At 37.5% G+C, this 24868-nt stretch overlaps 2 protein-coding genes across 2 annotated transcripts; both read right to left on the reverse strand.

Moving 5' to 3' along the window:
• Positions 1-838: 838 nt before the first annotated feature.
• On the reverse strand, positions 839-14377 carry LOC146387587 (plakophilin-1-like). The gene is made up of 13 exons (XM_084929305.1): positions 12762-14377; positions 10815-10906; positions 9526-9941; positions 9275-9422; positions 8505-8712; positions 6834-7002; positions 5299-5416; positions 4602-4778; positions 2724-2894; positions 2431-2584; positions 2028-2214; positions 1748-1832; positions 839-1396 (listed from the first exon to the last, which is right to left on the reverse strand). The coding sequence occupies exons 1-13, from the start codon at positions 13168-13170 to the stop codon at positions 1322-1324; spliced, it is 2409 nt and encodes an 802-aa protein (XP_084785431.1). The 5' UTR covers positions 13171-14377; the 3' UTR covers positions 839-1321.
• Positions 14378-14549: 172 nt separating this feature from the next.
• On the reverse strand, positions 14550-23012 carry smpd2b (sphingomyelin phosphodiesterase 2b). Its single transcript, XM_084929307.1, has 11 exons — positions 22775-23012; positions 20488-20601; positions 20299-20395; positions 19068-19144; positions 18477-18570; positions 17784-17873; positions 17610-17692; positions 17337-17469; positions 16790-16894; positions 16529-16706; positions 14550-16053 (listed from the first exon to the last, which is right to left on the reverse strand). Exons 2-11 carry the CDS (start codon positions 20535-20537, stop codon positions 15629-15631), a joined length of 1332 nt encoding a protein of 443 aa, XP_084785433.1. The 5' UTR covers positions 20538-20601; positions 22775-23012; the 3' UTR covers positions 14550-15628.
• Positions 23013-24868: the final 1856 nt, after the last annotated feature.

Consider the following 24868-nt stretch of genomic DNA (forward strand, 5'->3'; position numbering starts at 1 on the left):
GAAATTTAAATAAACTTGTATCTAACAAAATGGACGTAGCATTTGTATCTGTGGCTCCAGCACTCGTGGGAACTTACAGATGAATACCAACTCTATGATAGTTATAAAAGCCACACCTGCTTTAATGAAGCCAGATTGTAGTTTTTGCCAAACTGAACTTAATAGTTTTATGTGACAGATTCCAGTTAGTTTACTTTTACTTTGGCATCCTGTTTTATTTGTGGCTTTTGACATATGACATCCACATAAGGTTGATGCATTCTCACAGTAATACAAGCTTTTTATTAATGAACACATTCAGACACATAAATCTCCAGTGTACAATGAAGTGATTATTTAAAAAAAGGTCAGCTGTGCCAGAAGTCTAAATCTAAATAATACCCACGGACCCAAAATCCCCTCATGGCTGTTCAGTGGATTATGTGGTTTGAAATGTGGACGACCAAAGTTCAAATCTGGTCAACAGTTATATAATAGAGTGAGCGCAACAACAGCTGCAGTGCCTGGATTAATAAAATAAATCATAGGGGTGGAGTAAACAGAATGCGAGAGATGAGTTGCTAATCTGTCCTGAAGCATTTCAAACTGCAGCCAGGGGGTGTGACAAGACATGAATGAGATTGGAAACTTCTTCATGCTGAACCAGTGACCGTGGAAAAGGACTCAGAATTACTATTCTTGGATTACCTCTGCAGCCAAAAGAATATATTTATTTCAGCTTTCTTACCAGTACTGTGTTCAATACAGCTAGCTAATTTCAAAATGGCAATCATACATATGAAATAGATGGACATCCCAACAGCAAAAGTTGTATTTACAAATAGAGATGCACATCAAATGTCCTACAGCAGCCATGCTAACAGAATATCATTTATTTTTATTTGGTCATGTTATGCATTGTCAAACTTTTTACATGTGCATTACATGCTATGACACACATTTTAGTGCAAGATGAAAGCCGAGGCATTGTGTCACTATATATTTATGCAAGCTCATGGTTCCAAAGTGAAGGCTTGGACACAAACTGTATATAAAAACATGACATGACAGCATTAAAAATGAGAAAAGCAAATACAATTGTGCACTTTCTGCATTTTCGCTCTTATTGTACTAGACTTTCACCCATATTCCAACAAGGAAACAGAAATTTACAGCATATAAAAGATCATGTAGTGATTTGTTCAGGGATGCACTAAGTAGAGTTTATGGATGAAATAGGAAATGTTGCAACTCTGCTTCTGTGATTTTATGTCCTGTGGGTGTGTAGACACATCGCAGGTGAGTTACTTCACTGAACAACTTTCAGAGGTCTGATAAGCTGTTAATCAACAACTTGGAGTGACCGCTGTACCGCCATGGTGATGTCATTCACAAATAAGGACTTGCTCATCCCTTGCTGCAGGATAAATAGTTAAATATAAATGAGTGTTCTGCATCGGTCAATACACTCGTCTAACAGTAAGTGGTGCATTCAACTCAAACATTAACCTCATTTGCTTTAATGGCAAAGGTAAAAAATGATTTATCTTGACAACAAACATGTGCAAACAAAGTCCCCCAAGTGATTTATCAAACCTGAGCTGCGGGATTCCTCAGCTACATCACTCATGTCTCAGTCGTTTTTAAGCTGGCATTTTAATCCTTCAATCTTTCTACATGTGATTCTCACAAATACCTGAGGGAGGTGTGGAGTCTAAGGTAAGATAATCGGAGGACACACCCAAACATGACAGATCTTAGCACTCACCCGTTTCAGGAAGCTTTGTAAATCTTTGTCTGACCAAAGTTTGCAGAGAAACAGGGCTGACGCTTTGCTGGATTTAGGGAAGTATCTATGAGAGAGGGGAAGGAAGTGTTTAAACTGGATTGAAAGCATGAAATTCACATGTACTTGGCATGTACATTTTACAAAAACAAATTCCAAACAAATCATAGATATTCCTCACAGCTTAAATAAACCTGTTTGTTTATTTATTTTCGTCATATACAAACCACCAACTTCTCTGCAGTTAAACAAAGAATCTTACATGTTTTTGCTGAGATCGTTCAGGGAGCTTATCAGCTTGTTGTTTAATAAGTGCTTGTTCATCTCGGGATTCCTCATAAACAGGCAGCTGGCAGCCTGGCAAGCCATGGCAAGAGTATCATCAGATTCATTCCCTCCCGTGGTGCCATTGCTGAGGATAACCAGCAGCTCTGGAAGCCCTTTACGACCTTTAATGATAAGATAAACAAAATCCCCTCACTGTTTAACACAAACTAATATTTGTAAAGCTGCAAAGGATTTTTCAGGATGATAAATTTCACGGTAAAGACTATTCTATTGTTTTAGGATGATAAAATTAAGAGTAAAATGTCTTTTGTTTAGATTTAGAATAAAGTACACAATAAAGGCAAATATAAAGATTTTGAATTAAAACCAATTCTTACTGATGGCACTGTGCAGGACAGGATTCTTTGTCAAGTTGGCTATTAAATCCACTGTGCTCCTCTGCAGGTTGACTTTTTTTGAATTCAAGAGGGGACTGATAACCTGAAGCCCATTCAGTTTCTGTACAATGGTTTGACCAATTGCCCTGGAGACCTGTGAATACAAGAGCCCATATCAGCCTCTGAACTCAGCAAATGACATGACAGCTGTAGATGCAACCAAAATTAAGTTTAAAAGACAAGTGAAAATTTTATCAGTGTTAGACAGCTATTTGTAACATATTTCTCCTTACGAGGCCTTCCTGTGTAGTGAGACTCTGCAATATTCCACAACAGGCTTCCCGTGTTTCTTCTCGCTGGCTAGAGCCAAGCAAAAACAGGTAACTCTCCAGGGTTTTGGAATGAAACAGCCAGCTTGCCCCAGCAGGTTGTGACTCTTCAATAACTGGGAAGTCAAAATGATACTGGACAAGAAAAAGAGCAAGATCTTTATCTATCTCTGGCCTACTAAATTGTCCTCCATAAATGAGTTGAAAAAGCATTTTTTAATCTCTAAATGCAGGTGATTGTTTTTAAGTAGTGGAGACTCACAGTGTGCATAACAATTTTTGCAGGAACATGAAGTAAATCTGGGCAATTCAGAAAAAGTGATGGTATTGAATGCAATACGGCAGCGGTCCCCAACCCCCGGGCCTCGGACCGGTACCGGTCTGTGAGTCGTTTGGTACCGGGCCGCGAGAGTGGAGGCTCAGGTGTGAAATGTATGGTTTTCAGGGTTTTTATCGGTTTTCAGCGTTATTTTGTTATCGTTTTTATCGTTAACTCGGTTTTCCTGGGTCTTTTCACGTGTGTTATGAATAAATCTCCTTTTTTTCGGTACCGGTACTAGTTTTATTTTGTTGTATTTATCCGCGACACCTTAAGGGCCGGTCCGTGAAAATATTGTCGGGCATAAACCGGTCCGTGGCGCAAAAAAGGTTGGAGACCGCTGCAATACGGTACTACACGTTGAAACCCATCCTGCGTGCTCTCCTTATTAATGTGCCTATTTGGATTTTTTTTTTATACAGCACATTTTATCAAAGATGATGTCAATGTACTTTAAGTTAAAGGAAAAATCATGAGTAAAAATGCAGAAAAAAAAGTCATTTCATCACAGGGTCAAGTACACCACACAACAATTCATCCCTCCACCCCCAAAAATCATGTAGCAACTCTACAAAAACTTTAATACAATTTTGTTTATTGGTAAAAGATTTATTTTAGAGGTCTGTTTGGGTTATAAGCCAACCGTGAAAGAGAAAGTTGGAGATGTACCAAGGGGACACGCCTTTACGAGATTTGAAGACTATTAAAAGATTTCTCAGTCTCTGTTGTGACTATTGGATTAGTCATTCCCGTGCATGTCTAAGAACTGTGGTTTTTTGCTTTTTGAGTAAACATTTTTTAAATAACTATTGAGATGGTGAGATGGAGATATAAACCATTTTCTAAGCATCAGTTTCAGATACACTGAAAAAAACATTGATTTGAAGTAATTTTTCAACTTTACATGTAATTTTGTTGCATGAGTAAAATGTAAAACAATACATTTAATAGAATCTGGTCAAATTAAATTAACTTGATCGGTATGCTAAGTGTATTTCTCTTATTGATTAATTATTTGAATAAATAAACCTTTGCGTTTAGTTCTATTCAGGATAAAAAATTTATGTTCTTTAAGTGCTAATATGCTTTTCAGGTGATGTGACTTTAAAAACTGACATACAAACCCAAAATAATGTTTGAAGAAGATTCTGTCTCTTAGTTTATTTATTTATTTATTTTTTTACAAGAACATGTCAGTTTTGTTTTGAATCAGCTCTAAAAGTTTTATCAAATGAGCAACAGACTGAAGTATAAGGTTACAATTATCACAGACATTTCGGAGCCAGATCGGAAAGTTTCCCACTGTCACTGTCAATTTCAAACACTGGAATTAATAATGACTTCTATAATGTTGGCGCAAGTGATAAATCATTTGTCACCCTTCCAGCAGAGGGGAAAGGTAGGGACAACAGGTTCTGTCTAGACTGACAGGTACTTGTAGGTACTTTTTAAACTACTTCTGATAGTTCAAAAGTACTACTTAGGACTTTATCCATTCTAATATGTGCATTTGTCTTTCTCACCTCACGTTCTAGTGATTTGCTCTGAGTGCTGAAACAACCGATGGGACTGATATTGTCCTGGCTGTTGCTCCTGTATATGTTTTTACCCAAAGCATTGATCCTGATGAACAGCTCAGGAGCCTCGGCCTCCAGCTGGAATGTCAGATTGTGCAGGATGCACACACAGTTTTCGACTGACTGATTTCAACAGGGGAAAACATAGAGACGATAACAGTCATACATAAGAGTTCATTGAGTTCACTGACATGAAACATGTGCAATGTAAACTAATAAAAAAGATAAATTCAAATGAATTTTTATTGACATAGCACCTAATCAAAACAGTTGCGTCAAGGCGCTTTATACTGTAACCCTACAATAATAAACATAGAATAATGGAGACAGATTTTCAATAATTATAATAATTACATCATGAGTTATTATGGAAAATTACTGTAAAATGACAGATGGTTCTTTAAGATCATTTGATTACATAACAAAACTTTGTGGCACTAAATGTGAAAGTCAGTTAGAGCAGGTAATTATGCAGAATTAAATGTGATTAGAAAGAATAAGAAACAATTTTTTTAATAAGCACTTTTTGAGAACTTTCTAGGTTCTAAAAAACATATGTACAAGCTGAACACAGCAGTTACCCTGCTTTCTCTATAGTATGTTATGCAAAACTTACATATACAATGCTTTTCACACAGTTTACCTCATCATCTTCTTTTCCTGTTTGCACACACTCTTTGATATAAGCGACCAAACAGTCAATCAGACTCCGACATTTTCTCATTGTCTGTCTGTAGCTTTGCTTAGAACTGCTGAGGTTTCTGTTGAAATTAAAACACAAGATACATGCTAATTAGACACCCCAGAGTAAGAAATACTGTTGGCAAACCCATCTACTTTTTAATATTGGTAAAAATGTGAAAGTACAAGCAAAGTATATAAATACTTTACTCAGTCATTGTATGTACTCCACTGTGTTTATCTGTTAGACTAAAGCAGTTACACAAGGCCTCACAGAAAAGGTATCAAGAATTCCCTTGAAAGAAATCACATCTAAGAACAATCGAACCTTACCTTAAAAGTAAACAATGTTAATCCTGTACAGTCATTATTAAAACAGAAAATAAACAGCTGCAATGTAGAATAATACAGGAAGTCAGGCAGGTGCTTTAGATTGGAGTTTTTAGCTGATACCCTATCATACTCTACGTTATTAGATTACAATGTATTACCAACAATTACAACAGACCTCTGAAGACAATCCTTCAAAAGCAGCAACCCCAATGAGTCATTGAGCAACCCTGATAAAGAAGCTAGCTTACCTTAAAAAAAACCTCATACATAATTTGAACATGTGTTTAAAAAATGACTCAAACAGATTTTTGAGTTAATAAACTACCTTGTGTGCATCCATTATAACAATGGAACAACAATACTCAAGAAGGCTGTAGTGTTTAAATAATGTTCAGTTGTTACTAAGGGGCCAAAGGCGTGCAAAGATGATATCCCAGCAACCCTCAGCAGCCAGAACTGTCCATGCAAGGCAGGCTGGATCTACGTTTTTATGTTGTTTATAGCAAATTCTGACACTACCATTTAAGCTGAAAGAAGCCAAGGCATTTGACTCTGTTCTGAGCCATCAAGAAGGCTCACTGGATATTTTCCCTTTCTTGGACCATTCTCTGTAAATCCTAGAGATGGTTGTGTGAGAAAATTCCAGTAGATCAACAGTTTATGAAGTACTCAGACCGGCCCATCTGCCCACAACCATGCCACACTTGAAGTCATTTTTCCTCTCCATTCTGATGCTCAGTTTGAGCTTCAGCAGATCCTGTTAATTGTGTCTACAAACCTGAATGCACTTAGTCGCTGCATGTAACTGGCTGATAGGATATTTATGTTAAGTAGTGGAATAGGTGTACTTAAAAAGGTGCCTGGTCAGTGTATAATCTGTAAATCTCACCTCCATAATGATTATTTAAGACCTCTCACATGTGAAGGAAGCCAACTCTTACACAGTTTTATGCTGCCTTTGGTTTATCACCAACCTTCTCTATCTCATATCATTATAACCCAGTAAAATAAATCAGTAATTAAGGAAAACAATTATAAAAGATTGTTACATAATGCAAACTTTACTGGTTGTTTGATATGTATTCACTGCTCAGAAACACCAAACAGTAAAGGAAAAGCAATGAATTCATTGGTGATGCTCCGCTAGAACATGATTCTTCTTACCTAAGACATCCTGTGGTGTGAAAAAAGATGTCAGCATCTTTACTGTTCCCATTGAGCTGGTTGGGACCTGTTGTGTAAGGAAGAATTACACGCTCCATTAAAACGGGCAGTGCACTCTTCAACAGCTCTGGCTTCAGATGGTCTACAGAAGACAGATTCCACAGAAGACCTGGAAAGATAAGGAAACATGACCGGTTAGATCAAAATGTCAATCAACACTCAAAAAAATGAAATTGGTGGTTGTTACATTTACAAAATTCAAACTTGTAATGTGAACAAAATAATTTCATGTTTCTGTGGTGAACGTAATTAAATTATGTAGGATCTGCATGAAATCCAGCAACTTAATTTAGTCTTGTTGAGATGACATGATACAATCTAGTAAGAGTGGTTAGTTGCCTGTATTCACAAAATTCACAAGATCACACAAGAGTTCAAACCACAGGAAAATCACTAGGGTTAGAAGAGACAGACAACCATACACACACTACGTATATGCCTCAGCTATTTATTGCGGTTTAACCTGTAAAGGACAAAAACGTACAGAAAATTCTATATAAAGCCTTGTAATCATAGTTTCCCTATTTTTTTTAAGTCTAGATTGACAGCTCGGTGGCACGGTGGTTAGCACCGTTGCCTCGCAGCAAGAAGGTCTTGTGTTCAAATCTGCAATTTGGCCAAGTTTGCAGTGGGTTCTCTCTGGGTACTCTGGTTTCCTGCCACAGTTAAAGTCGTGCATAAATTAGAGTTAGGTTAATTGAAGTTTCTAAAATATCTTTGAACATGAGTGCAAATGGTTGTCTGTCTCTCTGTGATAGACTGGTGACCTGTCCAGTACTCTGACTCCCACCCTATCACATCTGGGATAGGCCCCAGCGTCACTGCAACCCTGGTAAAGATAAGAGGAGTGCAAGTTATTATAAATCCATTAACATTTTATGTTAACCAGACTCTTTGTTACACAAGGCCTCACACTTTGTTGAACACTCAAAAAAAATAACTCTTTAAATGAACGTAAAATAATCATGGAAAGGATTTCCACATTAATAAATGGCTTTCTATCACGATTAAGCATTTTTGTTGCACTAACGTAATTTGCATGGGTTGGATCAACTCAATTAAATTAAGTTGGACTCAACTGTAGTAAAACAGTTGAATCATCATTAATTAATCAAGTTAGTCCAACTCTAGTACATCAAGTTGGAATAACAGAATTGCATAATGCTAAAATAAGCAATTTAATTACGTGGAAATTCTTTCCATGATTTTTTTATGTTCAGTCAAAGAGTTATTTTTTTGAGTGAAATAGTCAATCACTGCCTGTCGCAAAAATATAAAAGAATTCATGCTGATTTTATAGGTTTAGGTTTATATATGTATTTGGCTGTTTTCTCAACTGTTTTACTATTTTACGTGTTATTCAGATGCAATCATAGAGTTAACTGTTCCTTCTTCAACACATTTACAGAATCTTTGTTTAACTGCACCTAAATGAAAGCCGTTTGGGTAGTTTCCTCTGAAAAACAGTAAACATATATAATGTGCCAGAACTTGATGAGTATGTAAACACTGTTATGTAATACTACACACCAGTTGCTCCCTGTCAGACTTGTTTGGTTAGGTGTGTGTCCGTTTGTATAGAGGTGCATATTTCAGTGTGATAATATGTACCTGTCAGCTGTTTCTGTAGCTCTAAAGAGTTTGCATCTTTGAGCAGAGCAGCAGCCTGCGTGATGCCACCGCAGCGCTGTATCTCCTCTTTGTTTTTCTCGTTTTTGAAGGACAAGTTACGAAGAGCAGCTGAGACTGTAGAGGTGACTTGCAAACTGGGGCTGCGCAGCAGATTCACCAACAGAGGAATGCCATTAAGCTTTAAGACCTGTGGGAACACATGACTTCAGGATAAGTGCAGCTTGGAATCATTTTTTTATTAGAAAGAAAATGATTTTTGTTCAAGTGATCATTTAGTATTGAATCCATGTGAAGCTTAATATAAAATGATTGCATTATTAAAGAGCATGAAGTACATTTTTAACAATGGTATAACTTAGCAGCTACTCAGCATTTGCTGTAATTGGAAACTGCATTCACTGCTACTACAAATCCAATAAAGCGTCACTGAATAAATTATGACTGAAATCTGAAGGATTTTAAGTTTAACTGGTTTTGGTAATATGCCAGTTGCAATTTTTTAGAATATCAAATAAAAGATTATTTATATGGCACCACATCACAAAAGTCAGCTTAAGGTGCTTTTCACTGTAACACAAGTGATTCATATTCAATGTATTTCCTTCACCTTTGTCATTTGCCATGTCTAATAAAAGCAATACTGATCCAAGTTACACTTAGGAGGAAATGATAAGCATTCCAACACCACAGCAAAATAAGATAAAAACATATGAACATATTAAGAACATATTAAGAATGAGGTAAGCTACCTCCTCTTTAGCTTTGTCGTCAATGAAAGTGTTGTGCTGGATGTAGGAAGCTCCACAGTGCTGATACGTCTCCTCATCACTGGCTAGAAAGTCCACAGCCTCCTTCATAGTAATATTAACTTTACCAATTTTGGCATTTCCATTGGAGCTGTGATTTAGATATTTGTTTTTTTATTAGCAATTTTGTTTAATCATAACATAAAATTTAAATGTGAAATTCAGGAAATGATAAACTGTATTTTCCGACTCACCCAGAATCCATTTTGCTTTTGAATGAAGGCTCGGTAACGGTCAGCTTTGGGGCTTTAACTGTGTCTATTCGACTGTATATGAACTGATTGTTTGCTTTAGTCTGACCGTTTGCAGCATACTGCGGTGGGGGTACCGTGGTCCTCATTATAAACTGGCTGGTGGCTCTTTGTGACCTGCTGGCACCAGTCTTCATGGTTTGGATTCTCTTTGATGGGCCCGAAAGTGATGGCACAGTGCGCTGATGTAATACCAGATTGGGCTCGCTGCGGCTGCTGTTGCTCTGACCGACACCCATAGGCCCAACAGGGGCATAGTGACTCTTATATTGATAGGCAGAAGATACTGTGTATCTGTTCGCACTGGATCCCTGGGAGATGTTGGCTTTTTGCTGGGTGCTGTTTTTCTCATAGCTGAGCTGCAGAGCCACAAAAAAGATACATGTGTTTGCAATCAAATATATTACTGTGTCACAAAGACTTATTTTACCAGCACTGAGACTCGCATGGAGCAAATCAAACTGTGAAAGAGCATTTTGGTTTGCAACCCTGTGGTGTAATGCCTGGCAAGCTGTTAAACAGATTTTTGTGGGAGGAGCCTCTGGAAGGATCTGAAAACAATTTTTGTGTCTTCACGTTTTCTATTCAAACCTTATATTTACAAAGATAGATAGCTACATCTATACATATACATAAAAGAAATAAAATAATAAAATAATGATAAATACAGTATACAGTACTTCCCAAAAATAGCAATGCAGGTAAGATTTTAGAAGGTTTGGGTGTCGAGCAAAAATTACCCCACAAGACTTATCTCTAAAAATATTCTGACTCTGGAATGATTCCAAAAATACATGTAAAAAAAATAAGGAAACAAGATTAAACTTGATGTGTGATTTTGAATCCAACCCTCAAAGGATTAATGATTGACCATTGTTACACAATTTCGTTCTCAACAAGTCCCACAATGTGTGTCAGTGGAATATTTCATTCACCCACTATCTGATGGTTGATTTAAGAATTCCTTTATTTTTTTAAAATAGAAATTAACTTTTGATAATAGTGCCACTAATTAAACAACGAAAACAATAATAATAATACTAATAAAAGAAGATGATATAATGTATGTGGTATTTTTTAAATTTAATACAGTTTAAAATAAGGCTCTAATATAAATAATGTATTTTGGTAGTTTTTTGCCACAATTCCAAAAATGTCAGGAAGCATTCCTAAATGCCACAAAATATTTGTGTTTACAAATAGTGAAAAAAAAAAGATATTCATAATCTTACACTTCTAGAGTAGCCATTCTTAAGAAGCATAATTCCATTTGTGCTCTGCGGTGATTTTGGAATTTCTTCAAACACAGAGTCATACGAAGGGCCTGAGGAGAAATGTAGACATTCTTAAGCTGTAAAACAGTACAATAATCACCTGATTTATGATCACTAATATACGGCATTTGCCTTTAGCAAAAAAAGTTAATCTTCTTGTTTCCTGTCGGCATATCTGATGTAGTGTTTATGCATAAATTTACCGTGCTGATAGAAAAAAGAAGGAAATGAAATAAAAGTTAGACAACACTTCAGCCTAGTAGAAAGCAGAGGCCTTAAGTGGGAGCATAAATATATCAGCGTCTGTAAGGGTTCTTGTCTTTAAACATGTAATGGTCACACTGGAACTCTCATTTTATGAATCCATATATTAAATTCTGTGAGAAAGTAACACTACACATGTGACATCCACTAACTTTTGGTTTCTTCCTGAAAGAAAGCTTCACCGCGCTCTCTCTTTTAGCTCTATTACGCCTTTCCTCATAACACCCACATAAATGATTGCACTCTGTTTGTTAGTTAGGCTGCTGAACAAGTGTCCATTTGTTTACTGACCTTTATGTGCACACTCTGCAGACTGTGTTGTGCTGGACTTGCTTTCTGACATTACTCAAATTATTTCTGAAGTGCATCCTATTGTAGCTCTGTAAGGTCAGTTTTGCAGTATTTGCGGTTCATAACAGTCTTACGTTTGTCTTTAAGGCTATACAGGCTTCTATTGTCATTTCTATTGCACCGATACTCTGAATCCTCAGTTTGTGAATTGTATTTAGGTTATGTAGCGTCTCTTATAAAAATCCAATCTTTGTTAAATGTTATATTGTGAATAAATATTATTTCCTCCCCACACTTTTTATAGTAAATGAACATTTGTCATACTTCCTGTGGTATAGTAAAGCGGAGCTATGTCAAAAACAACATCTATAATAACTTAATTAAATAATTTACACCTATCTTTCTTATTTCAAAATGTTTCTTATATTTTAAACACAGGTATGTGATTTGCTTGTGTTGTTTCTTTTTTGTTGTAGTAGTAGATATGATTTAAAAGTACACAGATCAGAGGTGACATTAATATTTCTTTGCAGTTTATGCTGTACATTCAGTTGCACAACCAGTACATTTTGTTAACAAAAAAGCCTAAATTATGTTTAAATGCCTTCTCAGTACTACTGGGGGGAAAACAGGATGAAAACAAGAATACTGAAGCTTTAAGCAATTTATCAGTTATTAAAAAAATTCTATCCTGATGCAAGGGGTCTCCTCTCCTGACCTGACGATGCACCCATGGAACACAAGGGCTCAATGATCAGATGAATAAGCATGAAAATGCAACAAATCAAACGCTATCTTAATTCAAAGCTGACGTTGAGCTGATGTCGAGTACTCTCCAGCACAATCAAACACTATGCATCAGGTAATCTTTCAGAAAAATATTAGAATCCAGAGACTTGGAGAACCAATAGCAAGGCATTCTAAGACTGATTCTCTTGTTATAACCATAACAAAAAGTTGTATTATTCAGCTTGAGCTACAGTTTCTCTGTAATTAAAAATAGAATATTATCAACAAAAACATCTAGAAATGATTATCATATTAATATGAAGTTTTGGTTTATGTTGGCTACATATTCGAACATAAAAAGTTATGAATTTCGTCTTGAGGGACTAAGGAGAGATGGTTTTGTGTTCTGTATAGACCTTAAACGGCGAAACCCAAACGGGGGAAACACGTTTCTTGAATGGCTTTCTACACGCTAGCCTTTGAGTCCTGAAGAAGACGACAGGGTCAACGTTTTTAACTACTTTCTTTCACTTTCAGGCTCACAATCTCCAAGATCTCCTACTTGATACTCCTAAGCATCCAAAGCTGTATCTGTGCTCTGGGTGTCGTGGCTGATCTTACTTGTTGGAGGCAAAGAAGTAGATCCACTCCTGCTGCTGGTGCTGGACTTCGACTTTGTCCGCTTCATACTTTGAACTTGCTCCAGGACACGTTGCTGTGCGCTTCGGTTCTGGTTAACCGACGGCATCGCAAGTGACGTGTCGTCCACATTCCCGATGGAAATGACAGATTTTAACGGGTTTCCTTTCGACATTTTTCTAACTGTCCCGACGGCTCCGCGGGAGATAAGTGAAATTCGACAGCCGCCGAACGTGCAGTCTGAAGAAAGCGCACCTTGCCCTGCCCTGCGCAATAAACCGCGCCCATACGGACACAATAGGAAACAGGACTGCCGTAGCGTGACACTTTGACTTTTTTCTGTTGTTTTAACATATACGTATAAGAAACAGTCTGGCAAAGAACATAACATAGGCGCGTTTAAAGTACTGGAAAATAATAACAGTGAAGCAGTCCATTTGTCATCGAATATTTCTACTTTATGTAACTTCGTTGTAGTTGCAGTTATGCTGTAAGTAATTATTCACCTAGAAATGAATGCCAGGTTTTGTTTTTGTTTAACCAAAACCTATGACAACGAGAGAAAATACTAGATTTAAAGCACACATTTCAGCAACATGAACTTGTATACACGTATACACACACACACACACACACACACTGTTTGAACTGAAAAGGTCAATAGGCACTCACTCAAAAGATATCTGCTTAAAAACAATCACAGGAGTAAAAACGGATTGAATAACTGAGTGATTAAATGTTGTGTTGTTTGTGTCATGGAAACAAGACTTTTGTTGCCAACTAAAGTCAAGCAAAAAGAAAGTGTTAAGTGAGGTTAACCCATGTTTAGACCTGTTCACACGCTCTTTTTCCTCCTCCTTGAGCACAGAGAAAGCCAGAAAAGGCTGCAATTTCTACAGCATGCTGCAAAAGAAATAAAAGTATTAAACAAAACAGTTGACTTTGTTGACTTATATTGTGTGCAATATGTCCCATAACAGGATAATATAACTTGACTAATAATAACGCACAAGAAAAAAGCACAACTGGTAAGGTGCTACTTACTTGTCTGCTAAAATTTACACTACAAGTTCCTTTTGCACAACAAAAGTCTGTAAATAGCCTTTTGAGACTATCATTTACATTACCAGTATCCTTTTTCCATTTTACAAACGCCAGGCTATCACTTTGTTGGAGTGAAAATTTTAAACCAGTTCTGATGAGTTGTATACCTATATACCTCATTTATGGAAGGTCATTAATTCGATTTTGGAAAGTGCAACAGAATAACTTCCAAACATACAGTTTTAATCAAAGTTGCACAGGTGTACAACACCTTACATGTCAGCGCGTCTTAAACATATGCAGTTGTATATGCCATATTTGTGTTTCGACTTTGAAACTTCTACCTTGTGTGCTGTTAATGTATTATTCATATTTGCAGTGGGGGGGGAGCATCTGAATGCACCACACCCATGTCTGAGCTTGTCTGCTGTGCATGCTAAAGGTGTGAGCTGGCATCTTGTTAGGTTGTCGGCTTCTTATGTTCTCACTGGCTTTGTTTTCACAGCCGTTGTCTGGTATATTTAATATTGTGAAGGCTGTTTTTTTTTTTTTTTTTTTTTTTTTTAAATCAATGACATACTTAGAGAAAGACCTGTTCTGGTACTGTACTGTACTTTGACTGCTCTCTAGTGGTGAATATGTGAATCTCAGGGAATACAAACTATAGTTTGAAATGTCAGACGCCATCTCCTGACGACTTGTCAGGTCTACATAGAGCCACAGCAGTTCATAAGCATGTGCATAAAGTCTTTATTATTGCTTTCATGATCATGCCCATCACAGCTTCCAGTTGGAATGAACATCAAGTATCTGAAATTCTATAAATCATAATGAACTTAAGAACTGCGAAGTGCTTCGTCTTCACTGAGGTGAGAGTAAACGTTCAAACTCTTGAGTTACAACATGGTATTTTAGCAATGTAACATATTAAGCAATCTCCTAGCAAAACTATAGGGAAGTGGTTCACCAGGTTAATCAACAAAGTGCACTGCACACTAACTGATGTATTCTGTTTTTATTTTCTATGGTATATTGTGCTTTGTAAAAATGTGACCAAAGGAGGTCAAAGTCAAGAGCAGAACATTTTCAGTATTTTCACTCTATACTTGAACATATGAGAGGAGTATAGATTGTCTTTAAGATTAAGACACTATAACAGAGAGCATGACAAATGATACGTGCATACAGACTTGCTTCCTTTATCTACAGTACAAAGGATCCTGACAAGTGCTGTTGTAGAGGAAAAATATTACTGACTGAAATGTAAACCTCCTACACGTGGAGTGTCTGTGTCTTCTATTGCAATGGAAACCACAGAGCTACTTTCTTCATGTATTTAACACATTAAAGACACGGTCAAACTCAACCTGGAACCATAATCTCTGTACAGTTGATTATTAAACTCAAAAAAGGGAAACATTAAATTAAAAACAGAAAAAAATGGTCCCGGTGAATCTACTGGTGGGTGGAATGCAAATCGGACCTGAGGCTAAAAAACACAAATGGTCAGACTTAATGACCTTCAGCATAACAGCACAGAAGCATTACAGTACATTTGTATATTCTAGGTACATCAAGTGAAATCTAGGTGTAATAAAAGCCTACAGATCTCTATATAAAAGTATATAATGTCAATGCATGTGCCCTGCACTACTTTCAGAGAAGCATTTCAATTATGATTGATTCTGCAATATGAATATAAATCTCCAAATCTAAAATATTCAGGGGAGCAAAGCTCCTCACATGTTCACTATAAAAGTGACTTCAAAGTCGCCTTTTCCACTTTGACATTCTTGGCCTCTGCATTACTCCTCTGGCTCAAAGGCACCGGGCTCCTGAACCTCTGGGGGCCTTCCAGAGGGATTATGAAGTTGAGCTAGACAAAAGCCCTTAAGCTTCTCTTGCAGACTACCTATACCCAGCCTCATCTGGTCTTCAGCCCCCTGAAGTGATTTCAGCTCCATTGTGTAAAAGATGTACAACATGGTGGTGGTCAGCAGAATGGCAAAGCACAGCACAGCCAGCAGGTAGAAGGAGGTACGAGGGAAAGGCTGTTCTGCTCCCAGAGCTAAGTAGGGCACCGCGGCGATGACCAGCTCCAGGAACAGCAGAGCCAGCCCCATCACTCCAGTGCGTGCTGCTGTGTAGCGCATCCTCTCAGCACAGTGCAAGCCCACTTTGACTTCAGTGCGGGCCTCAGTCACAATGTCAACCAGTTCAGCCAGTTTCCCTAAGTCCATGAAAGCGAGACAAGAGAAAGAGTGGAGCCTTTATACCAGTACAAAGCTGGAGAGTAAAGCACTGCAGAAAGTGTTGAAGAGTCAAGCTCTATACTGGACAGGATTATTGTTACAACAGAACATTAAATATTCACTGTGCTCCATGTTATTTAACCCACTGTTCCTGGCACTATTTAACCATGGATGAAATTACAACATGTGGCCTGGAATAGTCCTTTTGGAAGAGCAGCCAGAAAACAAAACAAAACACCAGCATATACTTAAAGCTGGCAATACAGCCTGGCTACAGAGCTTCACTAGGGCTGTTAATTTTTTTTTCTTTCTTGTCTGACAGATTAAAATTGCTCTGATAGGTAAAAGCGGAGGAATCAAAATGGGTTTTCCATTGAATAATTTATACCAAAGTAATTGGACAATCAATCACCTTTACATGAGACAACCTGCTGGCATGGAGTGTGCAGATACCTGTAGTAGAGTCCTTATTCTTCAATTTTCTGTCACTTCCTGTTTCAGCCGGAGTGTGTGGCTCCAGCCTCAGCTCAGCAGTGAGAGCTTCATGGTCGGAGTATGGGAAAGGATGGTTGGGAACAGAGCCTTTGGTAGTGGACATGGAATCACAACGGACGTCGGCTTTTGAAGAACCCTGGGAATAACAAGAGGGCAATCATGCTTTAGCAGTTACATGGCTTTATAAAAATCATCAGATGACATGCTGCTTTCACTCACCTTAAATAGTATGTAGTCGATTCGAATCCCCTTCTCAAAGGGTACAAGCTCCTTTTTACTAATAAAAGGGTTGTCTGCTATAAGAGTCATACCATTCTCACATCCCTGCAAGAAAAAAAAAAAAAAAACTTACTTAAATTCAATTTACATAAAACCAAAGTGTAACAGAAAGCTGCTTCTACGTTTACAACCCTGGCATTTCTTGAATAATACCATTTTACTTTGCAGCTCAGACCTTAAGATATGAGACCACAATGACACAGTAGCAAAGCTACTTTTGAGCCAATCTGTCGTGTGCAGCTTTAAGAACCACAATGAATAGCCAAGACTTTATGGTCCAACTTCCTTTTGCATCAAAATAAATGTGTTAGAGCCTGCATAACTGCATGCATGGCAACTCTATGACTGCCACTGTGCCTCGTATTTCAACTTGAAGTGATGTAAATTTAAATGCACTAAAATCTGCAAGAATCTACATAAATAAAAACAGGTACTTGATTTCATTACTGCACTCACTGTTTGAATACAGATTAATACTTCTACATACATCAAATTTAGCTGTTTCTAAATAAGAGTCTTGCAGTCCAGTATAAGCCCTCAGTAGTCTGTTCCCAAGGTCCTGAGGGTGCATGTTGAGGTCACCACCAACAATGACCACATCTGCACCAGCAGAGGTGTGGCTAAGAAGCACAGAAAAAAAAAAACCCAAACATGTTAGTCATTGTATTCTACAAATTAGATAAATGTTACTTGTAATGTTACTTTAAACATTTTAGTAAATATGTAAACAAATATAAAGAAACAAGCAAAGGCACACTACCGAATGAACTGCTGCAGCTCCCAGGCCTGAACCACTCTGTGAGGTAGATAAGAGTCCTTCTCTCGGGAGTACTCTGCATGCAGCTAAAATCAGTACACAAGGACAACAGCACATTGATCAATAATAGAAAATCATGTACAGGTAGGGCTGAAAACTGCTGTTATGAAACCTTACATGAGTGACATAGACATTTGCAGTCAGGCTGCCGAGGTTTAGGATAGCCATCCCAACAGCTTTACCACCAAACCAGTCTCCATGGTGAGCCTAATTAATAAAGAAAATAACAACTGTGAATAAACAGTGAAAACGAAGGGTGATATGAAGAGTACAGATAATTTTGCATGAAGCCAATGCAGGGGAAAAAAAGTTGACACTAATACTGTCGTGCTATTAGGGTTTTGCCAAAAAATTGAATTCTTTGTTACATATACTTAACTACAATCCTAAAAAAACAGCTATTTTTAGTTTGGTATTTACCTAAAATTTGTTGCTCCTGGTTCTGCTGCATGTTTTATTTATTTCTTAAAGTTGTGCATTCTCACATAGAGTTATAGCAAAAGAAAAACAACTAAAATTACTGCTAACAAAAAAAATATTTTCGAAGTATGTGAATACATTAATTAAAATGAGCTACCCCCCTAATGTCTACTCAAAAAGTCTGTTCACACATTTATACATCAATGACAATTTCACAATATATTTAATACAGTTAAAGCCTTTTAGCATAAACAAGTAATTTTACTATTGTTGACGCAGTGTTTTACTTTGGTGAATTTTAAAGGTGCAACTCTTACAGAAGATTTTTTATTTGTTGATAAACACGAGTACAAGATACTGTTTTCTCCATCTCCAGCTCTCCAGACTTACCATGTAAGGATAACCATTCAGTGAGTAGCGATAAAGAAATGTGTCGCGGATTCTGTGTTTGGAGAAAATGGCCAGTCCACTGCCTATGACGCCACTGCAAAAGAAACATGTGACAAAAAGTTATAAATAATGACTCATATACTTGGTTTCCATGTAGTTCAACAGTATCTTAGTCTAAGTACAAATCGGTAGTATCTGCAACAGATGTGAGAACTTATCTATTAGAGTTTTTGTGAGCTACAGAGGGGATTAGAAAGGTAGAACCTTAGCTTAATCACAGTCTTGTTCTTTGGTATGGAGGTCAAGGAAGAATTAAGGAGAAAAAGTTAACCCTTGATAGTTTCAGCGAACTTCTCAAACACATACACACACACATATATATACACACACATATTTTATATATATATATATATATATATATATATATATATATATATATATATATATATATATTTTACAGAGATAAAGACGTTATGGCCTTTTGACGTTATGACCAATCACGCCCTTTAATCTCAGACTGAGATGTTCAAGGTTAAAAATTAGAGAAACTATTTCACAGTGAGCTTTTGTGTGAGACGGCAGAAACATTACCTTCTGAAGTAATGAGAGTGAGGGTGACAAGAAGCAAGTTTCTTTTTCAAGAAGAGATAGTCTTTCTCACTCCACACCTGTAAAAACATTTGCATGTCACTCAGAAAGTTGAATACCACACATTATTACGAGTATTTACCCATGTCTAATTTTAATTTATAACTTATGGTCAAATTACTTTCATTGCACTGCAGCCTACAATTTGTTAGGGACTGTTTGTCATTTTAAATCAGTCCAGATGAGACTGAAGTGTAGACTTTAACCATGGCAAGTTGATGCATGTTCCCTTTTTGATTCACAACAAATGAAGCAGATAAAAGATTTGGAATTGAGTCCAAGCATTGAAATTTAAATCTTGTATGTTTTCATTGGCCTCTTGTATGTTGTTAATGCAAGTGAAGGAGGGTGAAACCAAAACAAACCAATGGGTGGGACAGCAAAACATACAGGTGTAGCAAAATCAACAATATGATATCATTTTAAAAAGAAAGAATAAACTGGCCAGCTCAGCAGTACCAAAACAAGTCTTGAGGAGGCAGAGGTATCATTATCAAGGTCATGAATAGAAACTAGCTGTACAACGAGCTATTGTTGATTACACAAGATTAGAGAAAGACCAGATTAGACTTTGTCAGAAAATGTCTACAGGAGCCGGCATAATTCTGGAAAAAATTTCTTTGGACAGATGAACCCAAGATTAACTTGTGCCATGATGACTGGAAGTCAAAAGTATGGAGAAGGAAAGGAACAGATCATGATCCAAAACATAGAATATCTTCTGTCAAACAAGGTGGAGGCAATGCTATGGCATTTATGGCTGCCAGTGTTTGATAACGTGACTGCTAAAAGAATTAGCACTCTGAATTCTAAGGTTTATAGGGTTGTATTCTGCTCAGATTCAGACAAAAGCTGTTAAACTGATCACAAAGGATGCTGCAAAAGCAAACAAGAGTTTCTGAGGCAAAGAAATGAGATATTCTTCAACAGCCCAGTCAGTCCGAGGCGGTGCCTCTGAAAATGGGAGACTATGTATAAAAACAGGTGTAATTCCTGTACATCAATCACATATTGAATATTTTATTTAAAATCCACTGTGGCGGTGTACAGATGAGAAATAAAAAACAAACAAACATGTAGTTTCCCAACACATTATGTATGACCTGCAGAGTCCCTGTTTTTATCAGAACAGTGAGTCTGCAATCAACTGTTTTGTAAGCTGGCTTCCACCTACCTCTTGCAGTAACACAATATCATGCTGTTCCTTACACAACATTTCACCAATCATGGCATAGCGCTGTGGACAGTATTTGCTTAGATATCGGATCCCCCTGCAAAAATAAAGCGCGTGGAGCATGACTTATTTTTTAATGGGTGTATCACAGCAATGCATTAAGAATCTCCACAAACCACAGCCACTGACCAGCAGTTCAGAGAGAAGACCCGCACTCTGACAGAGTCCATGTTAGACATGTTGGCGTATCAGTGAAACTTCAAATCAGGAATGTCGGCTCACGTGAGGTGACTAGGATGGATCCTAAAGTGTCACATAAGAACAGTTGTTAGATACTGCCTGAGCTTCACTGCCGATGTAGTTAGCTGAACATCTGGGTGTGCTAATACACCCTATAAATACATGGGCAATAAGTAAAAAAATCTGGATAAGAAGGGGACATGCACATATCCGAATATCACAGAAATAAAAGTTGAAGTGACAAAAATGAAAATTAATAAAAAAAAACTGCTTGGTAAGCACAAAATGTGAAAACGCAGCACACTGCAGCCTGACTGGCAGCTGACATGTTCAGCAAAATTGTTACTGACAACAGTGTAAACAGTTTGAACAGTTCATGTGAAATGCTCAACTGGCTGTGTAATATTACATATTGATAAAATGTGCACATGTGTTTTTGCAGCTGTGTATTATTTATTTTTTTATGTTGTAGATACATATTCTTTCTTCCTGCACTATCATCCATCTGTAGGTTAAAGACAAATTTATGATATAGGGCAAAACACATGATCAAAAGCTGACCTAGGCAGAACTTACTATGTCAAATGTTAGGCAAATTTTGCAGTTTTTTTTCTTTTTCTTTTTAAAGGAGACAAAGTTGGAGTACAACTTGCCTGCCGATTGCTGACATAGCTAGAGAGAAAAGGGGGAAGCAGCAATGCAGTGAAAGGGTCAGAAGCATCATTGCTTTAGCCCACACAAAACATGATAGTAGAAGCTTATAAACTGCCTGGCCAAAAAAAGTCGCCACCTGGATTTAACTAAGCAAATAGGTAAGAGCCTCCAATTGAACAATTACTGCATGGGCAATTAACTTTCAGCTGGCAACAAGTTATTTAACCCCAACTGGTGCAAGGAGTTGCTTCTTATTTCATAAACAACCATGTCGAAAGACATCTCGTGGTCGTGGAAAAGATGTTAGTGTGTTTGAGAAGGGTCAAATCATTTGCATGCATCAAGCAGAGTAAACATCTAAGAAGATTGCAGAAACTACTAAAATTGGGTTAAGAACTGTCCAACGCATTATTAAAAAGTGGAAGGATAGTGGGAACCTATCATCTTCGAGGAAGAAATGTGGCCGGAAAAAAATCCTGAATGATCGTAATCGGTGATCACTTAAACGTCTGGTGAATTCAAATGGAAGAAAAACAATAGTAGAACTCAGGGCTAGGTTTAATAGTGAAAGCAAGAGCATTTTCACACACACTTCAATTTGCTAGGAAACATAAAGATTCTGACTCTGGAGCAATGGAAGAAGGTCATGTGGTCTGATGAGTCCAGATTTACCCTGTTCCGGAGCGAGGGGCGTATCAGGGTAAGAAGAGAGGTAGATGAAGTGATGCACTTATCATGCCTAGTGCCTACTGTACAAGCGTATGGGGGCAGTGCTATGATCTGGGGTTTCTGCAGTTGGTCAGGTCTAGGTTCAGCGAAAGTATGTGCTCCAAGAATGAGGTCAGCTGAGTACCTTACTATACTGAATGACCAGGTTATTCCATCAATGGGTTTTTTCTTCATCGGGCTCAAATTGTGAAAAAATGGTTCTGGGAGCATGAGACATCATTTTGACAAAAGGATTTGCCACCACAGAATCCTGACCTTAACCCCACTGAGAATTAATGAAAAAAAATAATGCAACACTGGATGGAAATAAATCTTTTGACATTGCAGAAGCTTATCAAAACAATGCCACAGGGTGCCTAATCAAAGCTAAAGGCGGTCCAACGAAATATTAGACTGTGTGACCTTTTTTTTGGTGGCCAAGCAGTGTAGCATAAATAAAATATACCTATCGTAGCCAGATAATAGCTTAAGTGTTTCTATTAAAACTCAAATGTGCCCAAATCATTCAAAGTCTGTTTAATGCAGAATCAGTGAAGAAATGCAGGTTGTTCTCGGTGTTATGGCAGGAAAAGCAGATAATATTCCCGGAACACTCAAGAAGATAACATTTTAGATACCTCGGTACTTCCACTGCTACACTAGGAATGCTTCATTAGTGGAAATTTGATACTATGTAGTATAAAAGTCAAAGTGTTAATCGCTGGTAGGTAAGCGTGGTTAACTAGTGAGCGTAAATAACTGCTAGTAAGTTCCAGATATCCGTTTAGCTAGTCTGTAGAAGTGAAGCTGGGTCTAGTTTCCGTTAACCTGTTGCCGGTTTTTATATTATGATTTATTAATTGGTTTAACTCACCTCGAGTCTGTTGACGTCAGCTGAAGTTAACTGGGCCGTTCATGCAGAAATGCGACGTAAATTTGTACAAAACACTTCCTGCTGCCGTACTAGCTCACTATCACTGTTACCCTAAGTAATAATAATGAAGATAGCACATTGTCTGTCGGTCGGCATCTCACGAAGTGAACAGACTTTAATGGCATTCAACGTTTTACATTGCTGCGTGGGTTTCCTGTCTATGTAAAGTCAGAAGGAAATGAATAATGGTTATGACCTCCGGTTTTATTTTTTACCTCAAAATAAAACCAGAACATCAGTATTACTATTTTTAGCGAGAGGAAATATCTCATTCGTGTGTATTTAAAATAAAATAAAATAATTGCTGGTATAAATGCTTTGTTACACGGATTTCATTTTAAATATCCCAAAAATTGCATTTTGTAAAAGTACTTTTATTTTGAAAACCTTGTTTCCGGACTTAGGCTTCCTTGGCCGCGCTCAATTGTGGGACGTGAAGTTCTTTAAGCCAAAAACCATGGAATCAGTTGAAAAGGCGCTCAGACTAAATTAAACCAGTAAAATGAATATATTTCAACCATTTAAAAACTGCTACAGCAAAAATGTGTAAGTATTATGACACAAACAAAAAATCTAAGGAGTAAATGCAATGGCACAGCTAGGGCTGTGCAATATGACCAAAATCTCATATCCCGATATAAGAATTCTATCATCCCGATAACGATATAAATCACAAAAATGTAAAATTTTCTCTAAATTCTGTGAATCTCGGGCAGCTCGACTTGCGTGAAGTGTTTCCAGCTGGGCATCGTGTACCTGGAGTTGAGTGTTTTAACCGATGCATGAAACTATACATTTTTAGACATAAGTTGTAACGGCCGCCGTTTTCTTTGTGAGTAATGAGTATTTATTACACGGCGTGCTGCGGGGAAAAGCCTGTTCTAACGTTTGAGTCTAAGGTTTATTTTTTAGCACCTGGCGGCTCTTTTTTACTTCTCATCCGTAAATAATCTGCTCTTTCACGTGATTCAGTTTATTTTGAAAAGTCTCAACAGGATCTTGAGCTTTATTGTGAAAGGTTTATGTGGAACATAAACAAGCGGACACGCGATGCTGTTACCGTCGTTGTTGCTAACCACAACGCATAAAAACAGGCGTTTGTCCGTCTGTAGTGTGGTTATATAAAATATAAAAGAATAAGAGAACTTTAAGAAATTAATATAGCCACTAGAGTGACCATCAAAACGATGAAAAAATATTGCCGTAAAGAGTTTATTTTGCGACACCACGAAACAAACGATAGCGTAAAATGAAACGATAGATGTTTTTATATCGTCATCCGATATATATCGTTATATCGAACAGCCTTAGGCACAGCAATAAGTCAGGTGGTAAATAAGTCAAGTGAAACAAAATCTGGAAAAATGGGTGCGCTAATGCTCTATAAATACTCAGGCAATAAGGAGAAAATATGGAGAAAGTAAGGGAAATACACATATCCGAATATCACAGAAATAAAGGTTAAAATGACAAAAATGTAAATTTATAAAAACTGCATGGTAACACAAAATTTGAAAGCCACAGCAGGCAGCACTCTGCAGCCTGACTGGCAGCTGATAGGTTCAGCAAAATTGTTACTCACAACAATGTGAACAGTTCATGTGAAATGCTTAATTGCCTGAATAATATTAGATATCAAGTCAAGTCAAAAAGACTTTATCTATCCCCATGGGGCAATTAAGATAGATGATACCTTGCCAACCATACATACAATACACAAACATCACATTGGGGAGACAGGTCAGGCTAGGTAGCACTGGCCGGTCGACCACACAAGCAGCGACCACCAAAACCATAGAAAATGCACAACATGAGGAAAGACAAGGAGAAAAAAAATAACTCCTCCCAGGCTGAGCTCCAACATGGAGATCAGTTTGAGAACAGAAAAAAAACCACCTCAGCACATAGCACATGAATCATCACATCTCACAACATAGAAGACTAAGCTTCGAAGGCGTTTGGAAGGGGTGGGGGGTGATTGTAGGTCTGTGTCAGTGTACATGCGTATGTGTGTGTGTTCCGTGTTCAGCCAAG

Source organism: Perissodus microlepis, chromosome 5 (assembly GCF_051167445.1).
Source record: "Perissodus microlepis isolate ML-2025 ecotype Zambia chromosome 5, ASM5116744v1, whole genome shotgun sequence".
NCBI classification, from domain to species: Eukaryota; Metazoa; Chordata; class Actinopteri; order Cichliformes; family Cichlidae; genus Perissodus; species Perissodus microlepis.

Bases quoted from the DNA above. Each gene is read 5' to 3' on its own strand.
- LOC146387587 (XM_084929305.1), bottom strand. From the start codon at position 13,170: ATGTTATGTTCTTTGCCAGACTGTTTCTTATACGTATATGTTAAAACA. The intron at 9,942-10,814 runs GTAAGATTATGA...GTGGCTCTGCAG, and splicing joins AGAATGGCTACTCTAGAAGT to CTCAGCTATGAGAAAAACAG. The intron at 2,895-4,601 runs GTGAGAAAGACA...TTTCTTGTCCAG, and splicing joins GCAAATCACTAGAACGTGAG to TATCATTTTGACTTCCCAGT.
- smpd2b (XM_084929307.1), bottom strand. From the start codon at position 20,537: ATGTCTAACATGGACTCTGTCAGAGTGCGGGTCTTCTCTCTGAACTGC. The intron at 17,470-17,609 runs GTAGTGTGCCTT...TGTGCTTCTTAG, and splicing joins GAGCTGCAGCAGTTCATTCG to CCACACCTCTGCTGGTGCAG. The intron at 16,707-16,789 runs GTGAGTGAAAGC...TGTTATTCCCAG, and splicing joins TCGACTACATACTATTTAAG to GGTTCTTCAAAAGCCGACGT.